Source organism: Lampris incognitus, chromosome 20 (genome assembly GCF_029633865.1).
Source record: "Lampris incognitus isolate fLamInc1 chromosome 20, fLamInc1.hap2, whole genome shotgun sequence".
Lineage (NCBI taxonomy): Eukaryota > Metazoa > Chordata > Actinopteri > Lampriformes > Lampridae > Lampris > Lampris incognitus.
Window position 1 is genome coordinate 18537451 of NC_079230.1, and position 27055 is coordinate 18564505.

At 43.4% G+C, this 27055-nt stretch overlaps 1 protein-coding gene across 1 annotated transcript in view; it reads right to left on the minus strand.

The window, feature by feature from the left end:
* dysf (dysferlin, limb girdle muscular dystrophy 2B (autosomal recessive)) overlaps window positions 1-27055 on the minus strand; it is a 123112-nt gene that overhangs the window by 72385 nt on the left and 23672 nt on the right. The window contains exons 6-23 of the mRNA XM_056300182.1: window positions 13731-13987; window positions 12083-12199; window positions 11067-11129; window positions 10653-10703; window positions 10198-10228; window positions 9552-9667; window positions 9221-9347; window positions 8751-8857; window positions 8175-8243; window positions 7782-7825; window positions 7507-7589; window positions 3898-4013; window positions 3544-3657; window positions 2893-3070; window positions 1941-2065; window positions 1111-1217; window positions 568-763; window positions 47-193 (exon numbers count right to left, since the gene is read on the minus strand). Coding sequence (XP_056156157.1) covers window positions 47-193; window positions 568-763; window positions 1111-1217; window positions 1941-2065; window positions 2893-3070; window positions 3544-3657; window positions 3898-4013; window positions 7507-7589; window positions 7782-7825; window positions 8175-8243; window positions 8751-8857; window positions 9221-9347; window positions 9552-9667; window positions 10198-10228; window positions 10653-10703; window positions 11067-11129; window positions 12083-12199; window positions 13731-13987 — 2048 coding nt within the window. The remainder of the gene's footprint in view (window positions 1-46; window positions 194-567; window positions 764-1110; window positions 1218-1940; window positions 2066-2892; window positions 3071-3543; window positions 3658-3897; window positions 4014-7506; window positions 7590-7781; window positions 7826-8174; window positions 8244-8750; window positions 8858-9220; window positions 9348-9551; window positions 9668-10197; window positions 10229-10652; window positions 10704-11066; window positions 11130-12082; window positions 12200-13730; window positions 13988-27055) is intronic.

The following is a 27055-nucleotide window of genomic DNA, read 5'->3' on the forward strand; positions in this document are numbered from 1 at the left end:
CCAGGAAACAGTGTTGTGTGTGAGTATGGCAGGTGTGCATATAAACCTTCAAAAAGACAGTCTGCAGTTTTCCACAGTGCTTGCCACAGTGGCGCTGGGAGAAGAGCACAGTGTGTGCCGGGATGCGGTGGTAAGCCAGCCGACGGTCCCCCTGCATCATCCATATCACTATGTCCGGAAGACTGTTCTGGGGCTGGCCGAGAGACACAGAGGAAGACAATGTCAAACAGAGAGAGAGAGACAGCAAGATGGAGCGAGAGAGAGAGAGAGAGAGCAAGAGATCACACATAATATGATGATGGGCCAGAATGAAAGGCAGAAAAGATTTGGATGTTTGTGTATTTGCACTTGTGTAGCTGCAACTTTATCATTATTCCCTGGTGTCTCAAATTACCAAAATTCACACAAATACACACCCATCTATATATGTACACACATGCACACATCTCTTATGTCATTGCCTGTTGTCTACTAATCTCGCTGCCTGTTCTCATACTGTCTACACGCACACACATACACGCACACACATACACACACAGACACACACATAAACACGTGCTGTCTCACCTCCTCTGCCATTGTGCGTAGCCTGTTAGCCCAGTCCTCTGCCTGGTCCATTACTGTAGAGAGCTCAGTAGCGGGTCCGTGTTTCAGGGCTGACGCTGCCTGAACTATCTGCTGCAGGTGTAAGGAACGGATGTGTCTCAGAGAGCGATCCAGAGGAGTCACACATGGCCACTCGTCCAGAGACGGTAGCTCCTCACTGGAGAGAGATGACGATAGCGAGAGAGAGAGAGAAATGGGGGGCAGACAGTAGAAAAAAAAGATGGGTACTCAGCAACAATAAGCATTTTGAAAGGTGGGATAGGAAGACATAACAAGAAGGCAGCACATCAGCAAATCATTTATTTTTAAATACTCTAAAAACTGCATCAACCTTCAAATAAATGGAAAATTCCACCAGTCAGGTGAAATAATGCCACTTAAAATAATTCCTCTGATCGACAATATAAGTAACTGAATAGCAGAAAGTGAACCTATTCACAAGTGTGTTGTGATGACCTTAGCCAACATTGAGAATGACTGCTAAATCACCCAATGTGTTGTTACCTGCAGTCTGCAATGACCTGATCCAACAGGTCAACCACTCGTAGTTCCACCTCCTCCAGGTCACTGCCCACCTTCACCTCCAGCTGAACCCTTTTTAGGTTGGACTCCTAGACACACACACACACACACACACACACACACACACACACACACACACACACACACACACACACAGACCAGAGGTCAGTGGTTCAGTAACTGAAGATAAATATAGATTTTTTTTCTATTGATGCATCTCATCTGAAACTGTAACTGTGAGTTAGGGCTAAAAAAATGAGCTTGAGTTGACTTGTGAACACACACACACATGCACACGCACACACACAAACAAACACACATCATCATCATCATCATCATCATTGGCGGTCACTTGGGGTCAAGTATGACTGTCCTCCATCTAGGTCCTTGTGGGTATCCTTGCAGGAGGACATCTGTGCATGACAGCTTTTTACGTGGAGAGGCTGATGCACCTGCAGCCACCACACGGTCCTTGGCAGGGGGTGGCCAGCCATAGTCCAATGGCATGGAGAACCAAATGATTGGAGACCACCCTCTGTTCTAGCCTTCATCCGCCTTCAATGTCCGTTGTCACCTGAAGACATCTTCTGCCAGTTCTGCCGTTGAGGTCTTTGTTGGATTGTGCTTCATCTGGAACCTCCCCCTTGACCTATCCACCTTGGGTGACCCTACCAGCAGCCAAGCTCCGGACAGCATAGCTCCTGGGATCATTGATACATGCAAGTTTCTCCACCATGACAAGGTGGTGATCAGGATAAGAAAGACACACACACACACACACACACACGCACACACACACACACAGAACATACCAGTCTGTCTATAATAGCCAGTAGCATGTTGAGGGCCTCTATTCTTGGGTTGATGTCTTCCCATTCTGAAGACAGGACCACCACTGGCTTTACATTACCCCATGGCAGATAGTAGTAGTGGCAGCCTGGTAAACACACACACACACACACACACATGCACATGTTCACAGTAATCCAGTTGATTTGTTAGGGTATCACTGCCGCTGCATTTTTATTTTTGTTTTCGAAATCAAATTCTTCATCATTGTCACCATGGTAATTAACATCATCATCAAAATGAGAATTAGTTCTGTTTGTTTGAGCATGCTTTGTATGTTAATATTCTGAAAGAAACTGTGGTAATGCTTCATAGTGAGTAGCTGTTTACAGTGACGAAGATGAGTAATAAGAGTACGTGTAAGCTATTATAACACACTTGTCAACCTTAGCAGGGAGCCTAAAATAATTAATAACTGTTATTAATATGACTCGCAATGTTGTGTTGTATCTGGTGCCTTCTACCTTTATTTATATGTAAACTTAACCTTATGCTAATAGCAGCTCCCAGATTCAACCATCTAGACCAAAATATTTGCCCTGACCTGAACCATCTAGGGCTTTGTACCCTGTTTCCTTTAGAAAAGTCAAGTTTAAATTCTGATTTAACTTTGTTGTGAAACTGCATTGTTTTTTTCTTGTAACGCTAATATACAAAATTATCTAAAATTTATCAGATGTTAGCTATAGTTTCAATGCTAATGCTAATATTAATGCAAACAAGTGTGTGGCAAGGAGCAGATAAGTGCCCTATTACTCATTTATAAATCACTGTTAGCAGCTACGCTACATAAAGTGTGACTGAAATTTTAACACATTTATCTTCTGAAATGACAGCTGAACAACTAATGTGACTGTAAACAGTTTTTCATTCATATTGTTTTATGCTTCCTTATCCTATAACCCCGCGACCTACCATCAAACACGGCTCTGCTGAACTGGGTGGTGGAGGCCAGCGGCAGACAGGTGTAGTCAAACTTGTTGCCGTAGTTACCGATGCTGACCTCGAACTGAATGGCGTCGTCCACGTCCTGGAGGAGGGTGGCCGAGTAGAACGAAGCGAAGAGAGAGAACTTCCTCTTCCGGAGAAACTTCTGCAAGGACGAGGACAAGGGGAGAGGTTTGAGAGAAGAGCCACATGAATCTCATGTATTTTCATCATCGTCCATTAAAGAGATGGATGGGGATAAAAAAAAGACAGCAAAAGAAGGCGAGAGGGAGGGACGGAGGCGCGGGGGACAGCCCCGGAGGGAGATGGACGGACAGAGAAGGAGAGGAAGAGAATTGGGAATTGGAATAAATCTGTCCCCATATGAATATGACAGAGTAAAAGCTTTTAGAGATAGATTTGAAAAAATTCCTCGTTCCTCTTCCACCAGCTAAATATATATATATATATATATATATATATATATATATATGTGTGTGTGTGTGTGTGTGTGTGTGTGTGTGTGTGTAGTATGTAGTATGTATGTGTGTGTGTATCTATCTATCTAATAAACCAGCATTCATAGTCTATTCAGTCTATCCATCCATCCCATTCATTTGTACATCCCGTCCTTCTCACCTCCAGAACCAGCAGGTCATCTGACACTATGTCTTCAGCCCTCTGCTCCAGCTTATCCACCAGCTTGGTGCTCAGTTCCAGCAAAAGCCGACCACGGTACGCCACACCTTCTCCCTGCCGGGGAGAGGAAAGAAAAGCATGGCAAACACACGCGTGCTTGAAATCAATGACACAGGAGAGAAACAGCGTTGAAATGACTCAAATTTCCCGTCAGTGTAATAGATTTGACAGTGATCCATCCACCTGGTGTATCTCGAATGGAAGTTGGTAACTTCACTTTTTTAATCAATCCATATTAATTCATCTAGTTGATGTTTGGGGGGTAGAAGTTCACGGAACAAAAGATCGGTTTACTTTTCCAAGGTTGAGCGCCTCGTGGGGGTCGTTGAAGGCGGTGAATTCTCTGGGGCTGCCGTACAGGTTGACAAAGCACGGCCCAAAGGTCGGCAGAAAACCCAGGCTATCATCCACTGTACGGGAACAAGACGGAGGACACAAAGGAGCAGGAAACGGCTGTCAGGTTACATGGTACAAAGAACATGGTACAAACTACAATGGCAATGTTTGCTTAATAAAACAGAGTAACTGCAATATAATTTGAATTAAAAAATAGAATTTGGCAAAGATGAAAGCAAAAACAGGACATGAGGAGACAGTACTTTACAACACAAAAGTGCTGTAGTTGTTCCATAGTAGTTGCTGTTTAAGTGATGAACTGTGTCACAGAATGTGAGAGGAGGAGGAGGAGGAGAGAGAGAGAGAGAGAGAGAGAGAGAGAGAGAGAGAGAGAGAGAGAGAGAGAGAGAAGAGAGGGGGAGACGTACTGACAGAGTGGACGCTCCGCGGGGCCAAGTCATCTGGATGCGTAGAAAAGGAAGGATGATGAAGAAACGTTTAGAGTCAGAGAGAAAGGGAAGCCGAGGTCGCTGGAAGCCACTCAAATCCAAACGAGAAGCTCAGGCAGGTGTATTGGGATGAACACGCCGACAGGTGCTTGAATGCTGTGCATACACACCTACTGCAAACACTTAGGATCGGCTCCACACACCAAAGAGCATAAAACACACACGAGGCTTTGACATGGGGCTGGGGTGGGGGAGAAAAAGGGGTTTCTTTGGGTTCATCAAGCGGTAATGCCACTTTGGTTGCGAGACCCAGCAGACCTTCGTCAGGCTCAACGGACAGTTTTGGCGTCACTGAAACGTCCAATGAACACCCGCTTGTGACACCAGCCAGCGCTACAGTCGTCTCCTGGGCTTACATCTCCGCTTATGCGTCTGTCTAGTTCATGGCATCGTGTCCAGTCATTTCTCTCCTCACTTTTGGTCTCAGCAACAACCGCCCGGTATGGCCGATGCTCCACGATTTTTGACTCCTTCCCGATCCCACCCTTCATGATTGAGGCGGCTCTTTGTTCCCTACGAATGAGGCAGGGCATCAAGTTCTTCCAGCAAGTTCCTGACTGTTTCAGCTACGTAGGTAGTCTCCATATCCGGTACACTTGATGTACATCTGCATTAACACACACCTATACTCACATGCTCATGCACACACACACATCCAAATGCACTACAACAATACTGAGATGGTAAAAGACCTTTATCTAGCTCTAGTTGCTCTTCACAATATTTTTAATAATAATAATGAGACAAAGCAAAATGAATTTTCAGTAATAAGGGATGCGGAGTGCATGCTGGTTTGTGTGTGTGTGCTTGTGTATATGCATATATGTGTGTGTGTGTGTATGAGTGTCTGTGTGTGTATGTGTGTTAATACAGATGTACATACAGTGTAGAGAATATGGGAACTACGTACTTATCTGAAACAGTCAATCTGAACCACCCAGGTTAATGAACCTGACTACCCACCTCATTAAGAGGGAAAAATATATAAATATGTGTATAAATGGGTGTGTGACTTACTGATGTAGCTTTTTAAAAAAAATTTTTTTTTAACTTTCCCCCCTTTTTCTCCCCAGTTGTATTTGGCCAAATACCCCACTCTTCCGAGCCGTCCCGGTTGCTGCTCCACCCCCTCCGCTGATCCCGGGAGGGACCGCATGCCTCTTCCAATACATGTGGAGCCGCCAGCTGCTTCTTTTCACCTGATTGTGAGGAGTTTCGCCAGGGGGACATAGCGTGTGGGAGGATCACGCTATTCCCCCTCCCTCCTGAACAGGTGCCCTGACTGACCAGAGGGGGTGCTAGTGCAGCGACCACGACACATACGCACATCCAGCTTCCCACCCGCAGACAACACCAGTTGTGTCTGTAGGGACGCTGACCAAGCCAGAGGTAACACAGGGATTCGAACCAGAGATCTCCATGTTGGTAGGCAACGGAATAGACCGCTATGCTACCCGGACGCTCCTTGTTTTACTTTTTTAATGCAAGTGAAGCCATTGTCAGGAACCCAAAGACTCACATCATACTCTGCAGTGTGTTCATGCATCCATTACACAACCAAGCAGGAGACACCAGGTTAGTGGTCATGCCAGCCACCTCACATCTGCACACATGTGTGTGACTGTTCTGTTAGAAAACAGCTGGTGATGCACTCAAACACATTAACCTTGCAATGTTACTTAAAGGTGCTGTATCTCAAGCTGACATCCAAGATCAAGACCAGACTACAAAACTGTTATATCACTGAATCTATCAATGAGCCTTAAAATCCTACTTTCCTCATAACAGTTTTAAAAAAAAATCTAGTCATGAGCTGAGATCATTTTATTTACTTTATAAGCGAATACACGTTTTTCAGGAATTTACTTTGAATTGTCATTTTGTTATTAGCGATACTGCCTTACTTCAGTCTCAAGTCACTGACACTGGTTTCTATAAAATTGAAACTTCATTGGAAATAAGTCAAATTCTATAATCTATTGGCAAAATTATTTCAGGGTTAGTGAGACAATTTGTTATTATGTGTGTGGGTATTTTGGGGTATACAGTAGTATGATAATAAGAAAAAAAAGATGAAATACTTGCTAACGAATGAACAAATACAGAAAGCCTTCAAAGGATCCATGTTTTAAAAATCCTACTGAGGCAATTTAGATTACAGGGGAAAAAAAAGTGCAGACAAGTCCAAACAAGGCTAGACTAATGAGTCCCTTCTCATCCGTCACTTTTATTAGAGGACATCCAGTGTCATCACACAAATCCAATTTAGGCATTGAGCCCACTATTCATTTAGACATTTGTTAATTGAATTCTAATTGATCTGTTTATTGATTATTTATTTAGTTATCAACGAATCCCTGTTTAATTTAGTCTATTCATATATAGGCTGATTTATTCATTTGTAAAGCCTTTTATTTGTTTTTTTTGGGGGGGGTATTTTTCCCCCTTTTTCTCCTCAATTGTATCCAGCCAATTACCCCACTCTTCCAAGCCTTCCCGATCACTGCTCCACCCCCCTCTGCCGATCCGGGGAGGGCTGCAGACTACCACATGCTTCCTCCAATACATGTGGAGTTGCCAGCCACTTCTTTTCACCTGACAGTGAGGAGTTTCGCAGGGGGATGTAGCACGTGGGAGGATTACGCTATTCCCCCAGGTCCCCCTCCCCCCTGAACAGGCACCCTGACCGACCAGAGGAGGCGCTAGTGCAGCGACCAAGACACTTACCCACATCCAGCTTCCCACCCCCAGACACGGCCGATTGTGTCTGTAGGGACACCCGACCAAGCCGGAGGTAACATGGGGATTCGAACCAGGATCCCCATGTTGGTAGGCAATCGAATAGACTGCCACTCCACCCGGACACCCCGGGTAAAGTCTTTTATTAATTATTTTTTATTCTCTGGTTCAATACCAATTAATTAATTGTGCTTTATCCCTTAGTAAGACTCTCCGGATCCTCCGTACTATTGCAAGTCTGACTTAAAGTCAGGTATCTTTATGCAGCTGGTCGGAGCAGTAAAGGGCTTAGGCTGACAAGTACTGACCAGTTACTCACCCTCTATCTCCCCTCCGGGGGCAGATATTTTGGACATGCAGAGGTTGGAGGTGCCGATGACGTCGTTGTGGCTGGCACGGTCCCTAGAATGAGGAAGAGTAAGGGAAAAGAAACACAGTCGATGACGGTTTAGATTAACGTTTATTATAATTAGATTCGGTTACAACACTAATAGGCCAAAGAAAAGAAAAGATGAAATTGGGTTATAAGCTCTAAAGTCCCTGACAAATGAATGTAAATCAGCATGATTTTGGATTGAAATCTTCCGGTCTCACCAGTCCACAACCCTGATCCTCATCTTCTCGCACATGGAGGGAAACTAAAGCGGGAGAGAGGCAAAGAAAATAAATCGATTCATCTTTTATCATATGACTATTTCTGTATGTTGAATGATTAATGAACTCACTCTATCGTGGATTTGACTTGGCTAAAATAGATTTTGCTGCTTAAGGTACTCGCTTGGTGACACTTTGAGGTCACACAACTTAGTATTTTCATTATGGGGTGCATCAGGCAGGCAAGCAAGCACGAAGAAGTTACTGACACTGCATATGTCAGTGTGTGTATTAGTATTTGAAGTCATTGTCATGTAATGTGTGTGTGCACGTGTGCTGCATGTTTGTGTGTGTGTGTGTGTGTTTATAGGATAGAGTGTGTGTAAGTCTCACCCTAACTGGCATGGTAAGACTTTGGTTCCATTGCGGATTTGCATTCTTCTCCAGAACTTTTGTGCACACCTGCAGAAAGGACATGCAAATGCACAATTACTACAATTTATTCTTTACCCCAACAGCTAATAGTCAGTGTGGGGAACGCTGCCTCACAAATGGAGCATTATTATTGGTAAAAATACTTTTCTAATCTAAAAAGAGGAAATATTCAGGGGTACCGAGTGGGTGATTCTATTTCGTTGTGGTTTTAAGCAAAATGCAGTACACCAAAATAGAGTATAATTTATATTGTTAATCAGAAAACATACAACCTGCACAACACTACCTATCAGTATCTGTCCAGGGAATATATAGAGGTGCTGGATATCAGTAGAAAGGTAATGTCCACTTGTATGTGTGCTGGTGCAGAAGAGCTGTGTGTGTGTGTGTGTGTGTGTGTGTGTGTGTGTGTGTGTGTGTGTGTGTGTGTGTGTGTGTGTGTGTGTGTGTGTGTGTGTGTGTGTGTGTGTGTGTGTGTGTTTGTGTGTGTTTGTGTGTGTTCAAGAAGGACGTTGTCTCTAATCTGTCTTCAGCACCGTTTTTTCCAGCAAAGTGGATTTCCACCAGTGGGTCCACGAGGTTCTTTCTGTTGCTGTCAAACCCCAATATCTGTCTCATTCCATCCATAAAGGCATCGTCCACTGGAGACAGAGGGACAGCGAGAGACAGAGACAGAGAGAGACAGAGACGGGGGGGGGGGGCAAGAGAAAGAGAGAAAGGGAGCGAGAGAGAGAGGGGGAGAGAGAGGAGAGAGAGAGAGAGAGAGAGAGAGAGAGAGAGAGAGAGACGAGAGAGAGAGAGAGAGAGAGAGAGAGAGAGAGAGAGAGAGAGAGAGAGGGTGGTAAATAGGAACAGAGGAAGGAAGCCTGTGGATTTTGACCCTTATATGAACTCAGAGGCAAAAAAAAAAGCCCCCCCCCAAAATCATGCATGCATGCATGCATGCACGCACGCACGCACGCACTTACACACGCACGCACACACACACACAGCTGCAGACTCACTCTGTGGCAGGTCCTCTGCTCTGAAGACCTTCAGGGTGAAGATGGCTCCTCTGAGAGACAGACCAGCAGGCCTCAGCAGGTTCCCCTCAATGTCCTCTTTCTCCTCAATACATTCCCGCTTGTCAGGCTAGAAGATACACACAAGCAAGACAGTCACATACATAAACACACACACACACACACACACACACACACACACACACACACACACACACACACACACACACACAAGCAGACAGCCACATACATGCATAGATATAATAAATGCATCCATCCATCCAACCATACTTACATACACATCTACATTTGACCTTTCCACGATCGAACTCACCGGGGGCTCATCTCCAGCAGCCAAGACGAAAAGGCTGACCTTCAAATAACCTTTGACCCCTGCTGAGAGGTCGTCTGGGTCACAAAGCAGAAGCCACTTCCTCAAGAAGCAATGTCCTAAGACAGAGAGGAAGGATTGTGGTCTCAGCATGCTTTTAAATCATCGTTGGCGCAAGAGTTGGTGCTTCACGATGCATATTCCTTAACAGCAGCACGTATTACACACAATACACTGCTGACATGTAAAGACGGAGAAATTAGAACGCACGATGGTCCTTTCTCAAGAGGTACCATAAGGCTGTTCTTGACAAAATTATATTCCTTTCAAAATCATAATCTAAATTGTAGATATATTATATAATAAAGATGAGGTAATCATATTTTGTTATATCTAGAAAAAAATATAATTACCTCAAGTTCATTATCTGGTCTGCTTTGCTGTTGAATTTCAGTCAGTCTCCTAGTTTGAATTTCTTATGGTTGGCTATACTTTTCAACCAAATACAGTACTACAAACATCCAACCATCCATTATACTGAGAGCTTATCGTGCTCTCAGGGTCACGGGGATGCTGGAGCCTATCCCAGCAGTCATTGGACAGCAGTACTGCAAATAGTTTAAACATTTGTACTTTAGCTGATACTTACTGTGCTCATTATACACTGTCCCGACATCCAACTGTAGAAAGAAAAAAAAATTAGACCATTTTGTCCATTTACCTTTTGGTTGAGTGCATACCCAGAGATTTAGACGCTAATTCATACAGCAGGCCCACGTGTTGCACAACAGCATGGACTTCAGTATAAAGAACTCAGACAGTATGTAAAGCTGCACATGTAAAGCTCCACTTCTTCTTTCCATTGCCTCGGTCAGGGACACAGACAGGAGTGTTAACCCTAACATGCATGTCTTTTTGATGGTGGGGGAAACCAGAGCACCCGGAGAAAACCCACCGCAGACATGGGGAGAACATGCAAACTCCTCACAGAGGACGACCCGGGACGACCCCCAAGGTTGGACGACTGCGGGGCTCGAACCCGGGACCTTCTTGCTGTGAGGCGACAGCGCTAACCACTGGGGCACCATGTCGCCCTGTGCTTACCTTAAATTCTCCAATCACAGCATCGGTTCTGAGTGAGCGAGAGTCACACACCTGTCAAAGGGAGAGAGCCGTTCTCCATTTAACCAACAGCATTTTATTATCAATCCATCAATTAAGTTTAGTCAAAGCATGCTTCATTCATAAAAAAGCAATGCGATGTGCTTAACACATTATTAGAACAATATTAGCATAATAGTGTAAGTTATAATATAATTAGGATACATAATTTTATACATATGTTACATATTTAGATATACTATATCACAACATGTATTTTGAGTGTGGGAATAAGCTTCAATTCCTGATTAAACATTGCCTTGTCCCCGAGAGTGATGATGTATGACAGACAGATAAAGAGAAGCTATGCCGGCAAAGCGGCTTTACTCAGATGGAAGTATGACAGGTCAAACTCACAGTGATGAAGATGGGCTCGTCAAACAGATCTGACGGCGTCTCGAAGAAATTCAGGAAAAACGTCTGTCACGCAGGGGTCAAAAAAGATTTTAAAAAGCTGTTACGACGCATATTGGCATGCTTTAAAGTAAGGTACATACAAGACTCCGATTTATTTGGCCAAGAAAGGCTCTCTAAACCTAACAAAACTAACACAATTCTAACACAATTACTAGGTACACAGTAAGGCAGCATTTTTAATGTTTATTTGCTCAGAGATCTTCTCTACCAATCCGCTTAATATACTACATACAACAACCCACACAGTTATATATCTGAGAGCCTCATTCACAAGGCCTATTTGGTCAGAAGTGAACGGCTGTGGGATGTCTCTTTTTTTCCCTCTTGATTTATACTAAAATACTATGTCTATTTTCATGGTTTATCATATTATAGAACTATGGTTGATCATGAGCTTTGCATTAACTAATCAGGGTAATTTAAATTTAACAATGCAATCAGACTATCCCCTGATAAACTTGCAGACTGAGCTCTGCTCCGTCTTTATGCTTTTGCTTTGCTAGTTTAGTTTTATAATCTTGTGTGTGTGTGTGTGTGTGTGTGTGTGTGTGTGGTATGCGCGTGTGTGCACTACTCTCTTACAACCTACTCCTTACCCCCAGCCCCCCCTCCCCCCTTTTTTTATCATATACCCAGGACATGATCTATTGATGTATTTATGTGGATTTCTTTATTTCTGTCTCTGCATAATTAATACTGCTAAAGGGCTCTCTGTTATTCATCTGAATATTAGGAGCATACTTGCTAAAACTGATCTCTTAAGAGCCTGGCTTGCTTATAATAAACCTCGTGTAATCGCACTTTCTGAGACATGGTTGAACAGTAACATCTCTGATAATGAAATTACTTTTGAGATTATTGGCTGGATAAAGACCCTTGCTGGCTTCAAACTGTCATCTGAGGTTGTAGACTGACTCAGATATGATGGTTCATGCTTATTTACCTCGTCAAAACACAGGATTATTCCCTTTCCTGATGCGAGTCCTCTTGGTCTGCCCGGCAACCGTTACTCTGACAACAGGCTTGATGTTGATGCCTGGCAACTGTCTCCCCTCGATGACCCTCACACGCACCTTCACAGGACCCCAAAATGGCAGGTGTATTAGGGAAGGCATTTAATAAAATTCATTAAATTACATTTCAGTATTTGGGTGTACTAGGACTCATCACAAAGTGCTAGTTGGGCCACAGATCCACATATTTGATAAGATCTTGAGCGTGGGTCCCCATTAAAAAAGATTTTTGTTAGTGATACAGTACTTAATTTCATAACTGTCTACAGTGTATCTGGAAAGATGGTAACAGTGATATTAAGCAATACAATTACAAGTCATTCTCATACATTCACTGATCTAAATTATTTCGAGTGAGATAAAAAGTATAGTTTTACAAAAAAAAAAAATAAAGAAGAAAAATACTTTCCTTCCATGCCATTATTTGTTGTGTAGTGGCGTTAGCCATTCATAAATGCTGAATAACTAATTTAGTGTGACAAATTGTTTGATTCGGCAAACTGAGTACAGTACAGGATTAAAAAAAAAAGAAGAAATAATCCTTTTTGTCTCTCCTCTCCACATTTTTTTCTTTTCCCCCTATGGTGACAGCAATATTGTCAAAGCACTATGCCCTTGACATCGACTCTTCACAGAGTCATTTACTTCCATCGTCAAAGATCTAGGAATTTAATAATAAGGACATCAAACATGTAATGACATCATTATTTTATGATGAATTTCAGCTATATGCCAGAAATTCAATAAAACTTTTCGATAATGATGAACAAAAGTGAGATGAATTGCTTGTACCAGAAATAGAGATTAAAATTTGTGTATGGGACTTTGGATACGCGTGGCTCCATCTGACAGCTCCTTTTCTATTTACTCCTACCGACTCCCCACCTGAGAGCATTGAAAGATGTCCAGTCCAGAGGCAACAGCAGGGGACTAAAGTGTGACGTTCGGCATTGGGATACTGGCAGATTAATCTACTGTCCAACCCGAGCACCTCAATTATTAAACATTTTTAAATAACCCCTTGAAATTTGCTTTTATAGCTTGCTGTTATTACTCTTTTCTAAACAAAAAAGAAAAAGAATTCCGGGTTATGGAAACTAGTGACTAGAGACCTAGTGGAGCTTCTTAATGAGGGTTCCCACTCGTTTTAGGACGTAGTTTTCCAGGACTGTTCAAGAACATTTTTTCCATGACTTTTACTTGGATGTACATGGCAGCTGTCACATTATTCAGTATTAACTGTCAGTGGAAAACTCATCAGTCTCTAAGTGGACTGTGTATCACAACAGCAATACTAATTCATAAGCTTCTTTCACAATTTTGCATGATCTCAATATTAACTGAACATTTGATCAGTTTTATCATTTTCCAAGTGTTTCCCATGACTGGAAAACTAGTCTACACAGTTCTAGTGAAAGTTTGGAATGATATAGCTGCTTAGAGACTGACAGGTGGCGATGAACTGACACACACACACGCACGCACGCACGCACGCACGCACGCACACACACACACACACACACGCACGCACACACACACACACACACGTAAGTATACGTTCAAAGTAGCCGGCCCACCCATCTGAACACACCTGTAGATCCTGTGGTTTATTAGGCAGAGCTTTGGGCTGACTGCTGGCTCCTCTCCTCCGCTTCCTCAGGCCTCCGTGGGTATTGTAGGAGGGTGGGGAGCGTTTAGGAGTCTGGGCAGTGGGGGTCTCCTGGCCCTGGGGCCCTTGGGGGCCAACGATTACCATCGAACGGCCGTCATCCGGTCCCTGGTCCTCCGTGGGCTCCAGCATCAACATGCTCTCTGTGTCCTCTTCTCCCATGGTGTCTACAGAGATCACTGGATGGAGGGAGAGAGAAGAGATTATGTTCATGATAATTTGTACAGACAGACAGATAGATAGATAGATAGATAGATAGATAGATAGATAGATAGATAGATAGATAGATAGATAGATAGATAGATAGATAGATAGATAGATAGATAGATAGATAGATAGATAGATAGATAGATAGATAGATAGATAGATAGATAGATAGATAGATAGATAGATAGATAGATAGATAGATAGATAGATAGATGGATGGATGGATGGATGGATGGATGGATGGATGGATGGATAGATAGATAGATAGATAGATAGATAGATAGATAGATAGATAGATAGATAGATAGATAGATAGATAGATAGATAGATAGATAGATAGATAGATAGATAGATAGATAGATAGATAGATAGATAGATAGATAGATAGATAGATAGATAGATAGATAGATAGATAGATAGATAGATAGATAGACAGACAGATAGACAGACAGAGATTGATTTGATTTTAAAAAGGCACATTTATTCAGAATACATTGCAGTCCAACAGCTGATACTCAAACACAATCATCTCTTTATCATCCAGCTCGTACAAAAAAAAAAAAACGTGTCAGGAAAAGAAAAAAAAGACCATTGAGTAGCCTAAACAAGAATTTGCAAAAACAGAAATTCAAAATAAAATAGCCCAACATAAACACAAATTCGCCTCAGGTGGTTTGCAGCAACACAACATCCTGTCCTTAGACCCTCACATCAGATGAGGAACAACTCCCTAAAATAAAACCTTTAACAGGGAGAAAAAATAGGAAGAAACCTCAGGGAGAGCAACACAGGAGGGATCGCTGTCTCCCAAGAGGGACAACGTGCAATGGATGTTGAGTTTACACAATTTACATACCAAAGAAATAAAATGAAAAGCCAATAATACAGCCAGGACTTTCCCTCATTACACAAATTAAAAAAAGAAAAACATCTTCAGGAACTCCAACTATGCACAATACCACCCCAGCTCTGGAAAAAAAATGCCATGTCTGTGTAGAAGCTCTGCTCTGTAGGGTGATGTTTGTGGTGGAGACCAGTTTCTGGGAAAGTCCTGGAGAGCACCAGTTGTGGACATCCAGCCAGACTCCATGAATCAGTGGCTCCTCCAGCAGCAGTAAGAGGAAGATCTTCCAGTGCAACACACTCGCGACCAAATTCGTCTTAAGCATCATCAAGGAGTTGTAATTTCACTTTCTGTACAATTTTTTTCAGTCTGAAGATTTCCTGGTCAGTGTTTATTTCCAAATCTCCTGTGTTTGACTGAGTCAACAAAAAGCTGCAAGTCTGGAAAATAATTTTCCACCTTGACCACCCTCAAACCCTTAGTGACCTATAAAAACTTCCTGATTTTCAGGAAAGCATAGCTCCCTACAGTGTTCGCCTGTGTATGAGGAGTGGAAACTAACTCACAGTCACTTTCTTCCGTGTCCTCCTCAGGTGAAGAAGAGGATGGCTTTTCACCCTTTGAAACCCTCTTTGCTTTTAAATTGTCCTGTCTACCCTCTGTTGGCTTCCTTTTAATAGACTTTTTCCTTTTGTTGGCATTTTTCACCTTTATTGGATAGTGACAGTAGAGAGACAGGAAAGGCAGGGGGGAGAGAGGGGATGACATGCAGCAAAGGGCCCAGGCTGGATTCGAACCCAGGCCACTGCGGTAAGGACTCAGCCTTATGTGGTACGCACTCTACTAGGTGAGCCACCGGGGCGCACCTTTAATAGACTTTTTTAATTTTATTACACCATCCGACAGCATCTTCCTCTTCCTTAAGTACAGACTCTGCCACGCTAATAGCAGTCTGCTGTATTTGCTTCTTCATATCTCGCCCTGCCAATTTGCTACACTCCCCATTCTCACTGTTTTCATTTCCATCAGCTTCCACCTATTCAAGTTCTGTCACCTTGTCATCGTGATCACCTTTTTTAGCCTGCTCAACCTGCCCACCGTCCTCCCCTGCCTGCTCAGTCTGTCCATTTTCCTTGTGTTCTCCAGCCTCGGTCTCTTTCCGTTTCACCACCTGGTCTATTTCTCCTGCCCCTCGCTCCCCGGCCTCCTGTCTGCCCCGTGCCGACTCGGCAGCGCCGCCTTCAGCCGGAGATGCGCCGCTCCGCTCGTGGCGGCATCGGGAGACAAAGGCGGCCCTTGAGGATCAGACCTACCCTCACTCCTGTCGGGACAAAACCTTATTAAATGCCCCTCAGACCCACAGCCAAAACATTTCATCATGCCGGATCTAACAAACACAATGTAGTCAAAACCGTCGATCCTGAACTTAAGCTTCAGATCCAAATCCTCCGCATTATCTCTCAGAATCAAGAAGCCTTGTCTCCTGTGGGACACAACGTGTCTCAAGTGAGGAGACTTGCAACCCGAAGCGACCATTTTTATCGGGGACACTAGCTGTCCCTATCTTGCAAGCTCCTTCTCTAATGCGGCATTACTCATGAATGGGGGAACATTAGAAATGGTGATTCTCATGGCAGGATTAGTCAGCAGCAGAACGGGAGTCAACGTTTCCTTAATGACCACACCGCTGCCCACCACCTGGCTGACCTCATCAACACTATCGATGAACATCACCACAGCACTGTTCATTCTGGATGCTGATTTTATACTTCCATATCCCACGTTGGCCTACCGCCAGGCAGCACTCCTCCACCAAGCATTTGACCACCAGAGCCACTTTAATCGCATGCTGGCGTGTCAACTTTTCCAAACACCCCCCCCCCCCCCCCCCCCCCGTGGCCATATTGTCCTGCTGAGGGTGGCAGCACCGCTGCGGGGGGAAAAAAAACTCCACACAGACCTGTCACCGAAAAAAACAAAAAACAAACTAACTAAAAGACAACAAAAAAGCACACGAAAAAGGACAAGATGGGTAGGAAAAAAAGCTCGTTTTAGAAACTCGTTTATACTGAAGCAACGCGCTGGCTACTCCGTCCTCACTCGCACTTCCGCTCCGATAGATAGATAGATAGATAGATAGATAGATAGATAGATAGATAGATAGATAGATAGATAGATAGATAGATAGATAGATAGATAGATAGATAGATAGATAGATAGATAGATAGATAGATAGATAGATAGATAGATAGACATTTATATCCATGTCTGTGTCTAGTTCATCCAATGTATAACCATGCAACATGTATATCAACAATATGTTTTTTTTGCCCTTTTTTTTTTTTTTGCATGAAGTTGAACAATTATATTACTTGTGATGGTGTCCAACTCCACATTGGGGTTGTTATGCTGCAGGGCTTCTGGCTGGGGAGGAGGCTGGAAGACAGGAGCCAATCCAGGCGGAGGTATGTAGGAAACCTGAAGGCTCAGTGTAGCCTGATAAAAGAAAAGAAAATATAAAATGAGTGTGATTATTGATTGAATAATTCGCTAAATTCACCTCAGTTTGACATGTGCTGTGGCCCATTTCGGCAGACAAAAGGGGGAAAAGCACACTAAGCCATCCATGTGTTTGGGACACGGTTCATACACTCTTATAAAGGACACACAGAGAGATTGGCATTCTGTACCATGGAGGATGTATTAAACACACAACACAAAATTCTCTTTTCATGGCATACAGTCTTTAAAAATCCCTTTGTCATGAGTCTCACTTCGGGTGTGAGAGGTCCTGGGTTCAATTCCCAGAAAAGCCCTTTGTACAGCCCAAACTTACATTAACTGGAAAGTCTGTATAGGAACCTTTCCATGTGTACTGTGTGTATGCTAGTTTGCAGCTAATTACCCCTAGTGTCGAACCCATTATCAAAAAACACAACATCGGTATGGTATACAGTGCATAAACATGTCGATGAAACGGTAACTTCATCATAGTTTATTCCTATTTGTGGAAATTATTAATTTAAACATTTTTAACCTGTTCCTGTCATTGTGTGTGGTTCCACTGTATTTTAAGAAAGCCACCATTGTGCCTGTACCTAAGAAAACACCTGTCTTTTGCCTTAATGATTACCGACCTGTTGCTTTGACCTCTGTTATTATGAAGTGTCTGGAAAGATTGGTTATATCATTTATAAAATACAACATTCATGCTACCCTTGACCCATTACAGTTTGCCTACTTACCCTGCCAAGTATCAGGTCCCGCGGCACAAACAGCGCAATATAGTGTACACTGTTAAGTGCCAGGAGTGCCGTGACTTATACATTGGGGGAAACTAAACAAACGCTGGCCAAGAGGATGGCACAACACAGGAGGGCTAGTTAAAGTTTAAGTGCTCAACGAAGAGACAGAAGTGCACAAAATAAAAACTGTGAAAACCACCAAGAGAGACAGAAGGACAAAGCCAGCACCACAGGATGATCATAAGGAAGTTAACTGCAATAGATGTGATTATAAACATGGATACAGAAAATGTCCAGCCTTTGGTCATTGTGCAAAGATGTGCAAATCACGGGGCCACGCGAGGAAAACGTGGAACAGGAGGGATGCATCAAAACTATTGACAATGCAGAGATGGAGGAGGAAAATGACTGGACTCAAGATCTGATAATAAACAGGAAGAATGTGACATTTAACCTTGACTTTGGCTCATGACATCAGAGGAAGGCTGAGAAAATCCACCACTAAGCTTGTTACATATTTCGGCCACAAGTGTGCGCCATTGAGCAAACAAAGAACAAACATCCACCTGTGTGTACAAGGGACAAAAACACAGGACGCAGCACAAAAAAAAAAAAACACCGCACAAGGACTGACTAGGACCGACTCCTTCACCCCCCTGACCTCCACATAAGAACTGACTAGGACCAACTCCTTGACCTCCATAGACCGCCACTGAGCCCTCTGATTTATGATTAGGCTGACTTGATCTAGTGACCCACCTGACCACACCGTGCCTTGCATATTCCACATGGTGTAATGTTTTACAGTGTACAAGTTGCTACTGTTCACATGTGTGTGTATATGCTATGCTATATAATACGTATATATGCAGATCATAGATGTTGATCTCATGTCTATGATGTTGTTTAGTATTAGTATTAATGTTAGGTTTAGTATTGTTCTGATTCCGAGGTGACCAACCTCTACTATCTATCTATCTATCTATCTATCTATCTATCTATCTATCTATCTATCTATCTATCTATCTATCTATCTATCTATCTATCTATCTATCTATCTATCTATCTATCTATCTATCTATCTATCTATCTATCTATCTATCTATCTATCTATCTATCTATCTATCTATCTATCTATCTATCTATCTATCTATCTACTTCTGTTACTCTAGCTGTTGATGTGTTTTTTTACCCTCTTTGCTGCTATCTACGCCTGAATTTCCCTTCAGGGATGAATAAAGGCTATCTTATTTATCTTATTATTCAACACAAGATAGAGGACAGCAACATGTTCCATGATTGATCCCACTGTTGCACCGTCGTGCATGCGCCAAGAAGAATTCCAGTAGCCCCCCGAGACCAGGTAGTGGAGGAGCTACGCAGAATGAAACAGATGGGAAAGATAACAAGGCAAATAGAACCGACCATCTGGGTGAATAATATGGTGACAGTGGTCAACACCAAAAAAGAGAAGGCTATGCATCGATCCACAAGCTCTCAACCAAGCAATCAAACGACAGCACTACCTACTGCTCACTGTTGAAGAGGTTGTCTCCGCCACACCTAATATGAAGTACTTTTCAGTTCAAGACGCCAATCAAGGTTCTGACAGATCAAACTGGATGAGGAAACTTCCAGATTATGCTCTTTCAACATGCCTATAGGAAGATATTGTTTCCTGCATCTACCCGTTGGGATTTTGTCTACATCCGAGGTATTCCAGAGATCCGTGGCACAAACTGAAGGTCTGGACGAGGTGGTCAACATCATTGCTGATCTGATGGTATGGGGTGACACAATTTAGGAACATGGTCAAAAGCTGTGGAAGCTTCTGGTGAGAGCAAGAGAGTACAATCTAAATCTGAACAGAAACAAATGCAAGATAAGAACTACAGAGATCAAGTACATGGGTACTCAACGCTGATGGACTAGAACCAGATGATGAAAAGGTGAGAGCTGTGGTACAGTTACCACCACCACAAGACAAGCAGGAACTATTGAGGTTCATGGGCATGATACAGTATCTTGCAAAGTTCATTCCCAACTTGTCTGAGGTCAGCACTCCACTCCAAAAGCTACTGGAGAGCAACACTGCATGGCACTGGGAAGATGAACAAAAGAAAAGTTACGACAAATTGAAGCAGTTGGTTACTAATGCACCAACACTCAAGTTCTATGATCAAATCAAATCAATTTTATTTGTATAGCCCAGTATCACAAATTACACATTTGCCTCAGTGGGCTTAACAGCAACACAACATCCTGTCCTTAGACCCTCTCATCGGATAAGGAACTACTCCTAAAAAAAACCCTCAAGCTGTTCCAAAGGAAATGCAGAAATACTGGGCATTTAAAGAGAAAATCAGCTACATGTCAGGACTGCTGTTCAAAACTGCAAAACTAATTGTACCAAACCAGATGAGACAAGAAATGCTCAACAAAATTCAAGAGTCGCACCTGGGAATAGTTAAATTTAAAGAAAGAGCAAGGGACATTCTCTATTGGCCAGGCATGTCAACTCAGATAGAGGACATTGTGTCTCAGTGTGCTGTCTGTAATGAAAACAAAAACAATCCAACAGAGCCTCTACTTCCCCAAACACTACCTGGAAGGCCATGGGAGAAGATTGGCATAGATCTCTTTCAATACAGTGGTGCAGAATATCTGCTTTGTGTGGACTATTCTTCCAAATATCCAGAAACCACCCAGTTGAGTGACATGACCAGTCAAGATGTCATTACCGCATGGCATTCCAGATATTGTCATTAGTGAAAATAGTCCACAATGTTCCAGTGGTGAGTTCTCCTGTGCAGCTGTTTATGAGATATCATCTGAAGTCCTCCGAACATCCAAAACTCGGTTGACCCCCAAAGGTAAAGCTCAAGTACATGACAACCAAAAATACAGGCAAATGAAGCAAAAGAGCTAACATGACAGACAAGCCAGATCTGCTAGCAGGTGAAAGTGTCAGAATACAGAGAAGGCGACACATGGCAGCCGGCTGTGGTTGTGAAACACATCAGCAACCAAGATCCTTCATGGAAGAGTCTGCAGTAGGAACAGAAAGCATCTACTCAAGACAGGTGAGAAGGAGTTTCCACCTACAGATGCACGGGATATTTCCACATATACAGACAGGGAAACAGAAGACACTAACAGTGATACAGAACACAAAGACATTAGAGGTCACCCATGACACTGACACCCATGAGGGGCAAGTACAGTCACAGTCACATCACACATGGTCCGGGAGACAAGTCAAGCTTCCAGCTAGCTAGATACAAAGACTAGTCAAACATGCAAGCCCAGACAGCTTGAGGTAATATCACACCTTCCAAAGTGTGAAATAAGGAAAAAAAAATTTATTAGCCTGTGTTTGCAAGAGATGACACACTGTTGTTAGTAGTATAAGAATGTAGAATACGGTGCAATAAGGTCATTTTTTTGTATTAATTTTCATTGTTATTGAACTGTAAGAAGGGCAAAAGAAATGGTCTTATCAAGAGGCATTATTTCTGGTAATTAACAGTGTTGTTATGAAGAGAAAAAATCTTTAGAAGGGGGATGTAATGTATTATGTGTATGTCCGTAGTGCCAGTGTGCGTATGATGTCACTAACGTAAACAGGAACAGAGAAATAAAGCAAGTGTGGTGTTCAGTCAAAAGCGGTGGCCGAGTCACATGAATATTACACAGACCCCCACTGGCACCAAGCAGCAGCAACCACAGTGTTGCCAAAAAAATCTCACTGAGAGTCTCTATTGTATTGCTCTGAAATGTCGCTGAAAGTGTGTTTGTGTGTGTGTGTGTGTGTGTGTGTGTTCAGGGATCTTAAACATTTCAAAATTCCATACTTTTCAAGACTCAAATTTCCAGACTTCTCGGTAGGTTTTTCAGACCATATCTGACATCTGACTACAAATAGCTGGATGTTTATTATGCAAATAAATGGTTTTAAAATCCAACTGTTAACATGCATGTTACATTCTGATTGACTGTGTATGCTATTATGTTGCTATACTTGTTATTCTGGTAGGTTTATGACTCAAGCAATAAAACTAGGTTGACTAAAGTACATTAAGAGAGTCAACCATATATAGCAATTCCTTTTAGAGGAAGATTAATGTTGAAATCTCCAAGCAATACAAACGTTATGTTCCTTACATATCATTTCCATCCATCCATCCATCCATCCATCCATCCATCCATCCATCCATTATCTGAACCACTTATCCTGCTCTCAGGGTCACGGGGATGCTGGAACCTACCCAGCAGTCATTGGGCGGCAGGCGGGGAGACACCCTGGACAGGCCACCAGGCCATCACAGGGCCCACACACACACACATTCATACCTAGGGACAATTTAGTACGGCCAATTCACCTGACCTACATGTCTTTGGACTGGGGGAAGAAACCGGAGTCCCCGGAGGAAACCCGCACGGACACAGGGAGAACATACAAACTCCACACAGAGGACAACCCGGAATGACCCCCAAGGTTGGCCTACCCTGGGGCTCGAACCCAGGACCTTCTTGCTGTGAGGGTCCTGGGTTCCAGTGTATAATAAAGGGCATCAATTTCAACAAACACTGATTCCACTGTGGTCTTATTGACTAAGCTGCTTTTTCCCCAATGAAATTCAAATGATTGGAAATTACTAAAATCAAATTCCATACTCTTCCATACTGCATAGGAACCTTGTGTGTGTGTGTGTGTGTGTGTGTGTGTGTGTGTGTGTGTGCGTGCGTGCGTGCGTGTGTTACCCCTGTATTGTTCCTCTTGGTGTCCAGTAGGGAGACAGTGAAGGAACCAGCCAGGTTTGGAGAGCTGAGGATATCCCTGAGGGCCACCCTAGTCTCCCCCAGGAACCTACACACACACACACACACACACACACACACACACACACACACACACACACACACACACACACACACACACACACACACAAAATGAAAAATTAATCCTGAGGAAATTGATAGCATCTTTAAAAAAATTGTAATCAACAACGAATTGTTTCCCGTACCATTTCAGTGGTGTCTTAATGTACCATGAGTGGATATTTTTCTGGAGGCCCCAGAGAAAATGGACCCCCTTAACCAAGTGTCAGGCTCTATTGAGCTATGTGAAAAACAAAACATCTAACCTGAATAGTGGCAGTGCTCTGCCTGTCGAGCTATACAGTACCAAAACTCTTTAAATGGCTTTTGAATTCACTGCAAATTTCATCATAATCTGTAACTATGCAGGACTGGGAAAAACATGCAAATGCCACAAAGACGGTGTAGGATTTAACCCCAGACCCGCATGCTATGAGGTGATGGCACAAACCACCAAGCTCAACTTCAGGTACCAGTTACAGTGTGGAAGGAGGAATTATGGGCGGTAGAGAGAAGAAAAGAAAAAGAAGGGTTAAGAATTACTGGGTGGAACAGCGGTGTATTACTAATTTCAAAGTAGCGGATTAAATGAATTACAGCTGGCTAAGCTGTAGATGGAAAGATATGGGGAGAATGGAGGGATATCACACATATGAGAAGGTAAGGATGAAGTTGTTTAATGAAACAAATGGAACTTCCTCAGAGCTTTTCTTTTTTTTAAATTTCCCCCCCTTTTCTCCCCAATCGAATTTTGGCCAATTATCCCAATCTTCTGAGCCGTCCCGGTCACTGCTCCACCACCTCTGCCGATCCAGGGAGGGCTGCAGACTACCACATGCCTCCTCGGATACATGTGGAGTCGCCAGCCGCTTCTTTTCACCTGACAGTGAGGAGTTTCGCCAGGGGGACGTAGCGCTTGGGTGGATCATGCTATCCCCCCACTGCCCCGGGCAGGAGCCCCGACCGACCAGAGGAGGCGCTAGTTCAGCGACCAGGATATACAGTGCATCTGGAAAGTATTCACACCCCTTCACTTTCCCCACATTTTGTTATGTTACAGCCTTATTCCAGAATGGATTAAATTCCTTTTTTTTCTCATCAATCTACACACAATACCCCATAATGACAAAGTGAAAAAGGTTTTGTAGAAATTTTTGCAAATTTATTAAAAATAAAAAACTGAAATATTGCATGTACATAGGTATTCACACTCTTTGCTATGACACTCAAAATTGAGCTCAAGTTCATCCTGTTTCCACTGATCATCATTGAGATGTTTCTACATCTTGATTGGAGTCCACCTCTAGTAAATTCAATTGATTGGACATGATTTGGAAAGCCACACACCTGTCTATATAAGGTCCCACTGTTGACAGTGCATGTCAGAGCAGAAACCAAGCCATGAAGTCAAAGGAATTGTCTGTGGACCTCCGAGACAGGATTGTATCGAGGCACAGATCTGGGGAAGGGTACAAAAAAAATTCTACAGCTTTGAAGGTCCCGAAGAGCACAGTGGTCTCCCTCATTCATAAATGGAAGAAGTTTGGATCCACCAGGACTCTTCCTAGAGCTGGCCGCCCAGCCAAACTGAGCAATCGGGGTAGAAGGGCCTTGGTCAGGGAGGTGACCAAGAACCCGATGGTCAATCTGACAGAGCTCCAGCATTCCTCTGTGGAGATGGGAGAACCTTTCAGAAGGACAACCATCTCTGCAGCAATCCACCAATCAGGCCTTTATGGTAGAGTGGCCAGACGGAAGCCTCTGCTCAGTAAAAGGCACATGACAGCCTGCTTGGAGTTTGCCAGAAAGCACCTAAAGGACTCTTAGACCATGAGAAACAAGATTCTCTGGTCTGATGAAACCAAGATTGAACTCATTGGCCTGAATGCCAAACGTCACGTCTGGAGGAAACCAGGCACCTCTCATCACCTTGCTAATACCATCCCTACAGTGAAGCATGGTGGTGGCAGCATCATGCTGTGGGGATGTTCTTCAGCGGCAGGAACTGGGAGACTAGTCAGGATCGAGGGAAAGATGAATGGAGCAAAGTACAGAGAGATCCTTGATGAAAACCTGCTCCAGAGCGCTCAGGACCTCAGACTGGGGTGAAGGTTTACCTTTCAACACGACAACAACCCTAAGCACACAGCCAAGACAACGAAGGAGTGGCTTCGGGACAAGTCTGTGAATGTCCTTGAGTGGCCCAGACAGAGCCCAGACTTGAACCCCATTGAACATCTCTGGAAAGATCTGAAAATAGCTTTGCAGCGATGCTCCCCATCTAACCTTACTGAGCTCGAGAGGATCTGCAGAGAAAAATGGGAGAAATACCCCAAATATAGGTGTGCCAAGCTTGTAGCTTCATACCCAAGAAGACCTGAGGCTGTAATCGCTGCCAAGGGTGCCTCAACCAAGTACTGAGTAAAGGGTGTGAATACTTATGTACATGCAATATTTCAGTTTTTTATCTTTAATAAATTTGCAAAAATTTCTACAAAACCTTTTTCACTTTGTCATTATGGGGTATTGTGTGTAGATTGATGAGAAAAAAAGGAATTTAATCCATTTTGGAATAAGGCTGTAACATAACAAAATGTGGGGAAAGTGAAGGGGTGTGAATACTTTCCGGCTGCACTGTATACCCACATCTGGCTTCCCTCCTGCACACACGGCCAATTGTGTCTGTGTGGGAGGGGGGTGTCTGGGTAGCATAGCAGTCTATTCCATTGCCTAACAACACGGGATCTCCGGTTCAAATCCCCGTGTTACCTCCGGGTTGGTCGGGCGTCCCTGCAGACACAATTGGATGTGGGTATTTGTCCTGGTCACTGCACTGACGCTTCCTCTGGTTGGTCGGGGTGTCCCCCAGATCGGCAGAGGTGGGGTGGAGTGGTGACCGGGACGGCTCAAAAAGAGCGGGGTAATTGGCCAGATAGAATTGGGGAGAAAGAGGGAAAATTGAAGGGAAAAAAATGTGCCTGTAGGGACACCTAACCAAACTGGAGGTAACATGAGGATTCAAACCGGGATCCCCGTGTTGGTAGGCAACGGAATAGACTGCTACGCTACCTGGACACCCCTCAGACTATTTTGTTTATTGAGATGTCATAAGGTGTTGGAAATTCAAATACAACACTGTGACGGAGAATTCAGGTGAACTGAAATATTATGATTGCCAAAATTAGCTGTTCAGAATTAGCTTTGTGTCCAGAGTCATGATTCACGTTATGTAAGGGCATGTTTCCGTGAGCATCAAGTGGCACATTCCCTGGATTCCTACCCTCCTGTTCCCATTGTGGTTATTTTCATATAATTATCCTAGCAGGCCACAAGTCCTTCGGAACAATGCTACACAGATCTGGAGGGAAGCCCAGCCGGATAGGATAGAAAGAAAGGTTGTGATGGGCGAAGATACAATTTTAGGCTGAGGAACTGGTCGGGGTGAGAGGGAAAGCTAGGGGTTACGGAATGAATGATGTCCATAGTGTTATCACAAAACTGTGCGTGTGTGTGTGTGTGGGGGGGGGGGGCAAAGTCACAGATAACTCAAATAGTGGATAGATGCATGAATGGATAGATGGATGGATGGATGGCCACCTCTTTACAACAAGAGATTACCCCAATTGCTCGTCCCCCACTGAAAGACGTTCCTTCAGTCTTATAATCTCAGTGGAATGTAAAATATAAATAAAACCATCTGAAGGGGTGTTTTCCTCTCACCCGCTTAAAACAAACAACTCTGACCCATACACCGCACGACTGTGTGCTGGGTCAGCCCGTCCCACCCTCCCCATCTCAGTCTGACAAAGGCCTGGCCCTTATCTGACTTCCTCTAGTCTGACCTATAGGAAGGAGTGATTGGTTACCCAGTCCCCCCCCCTCCCTTCACTGACTGGCTGGATGATTGTTCTCATGGATGCTGTGTTTCTATCTTGAACTGAAGTGATGGCTAAAACCTCCAAGATTTTGTTGGAATTTAAAAAACAATCAAACAAAAAAATAGTTCATCATTTGAATAAAGCTTTGGATAATACGACAAGTTTGCATTTCAAGTATTTGGTTGATTTATT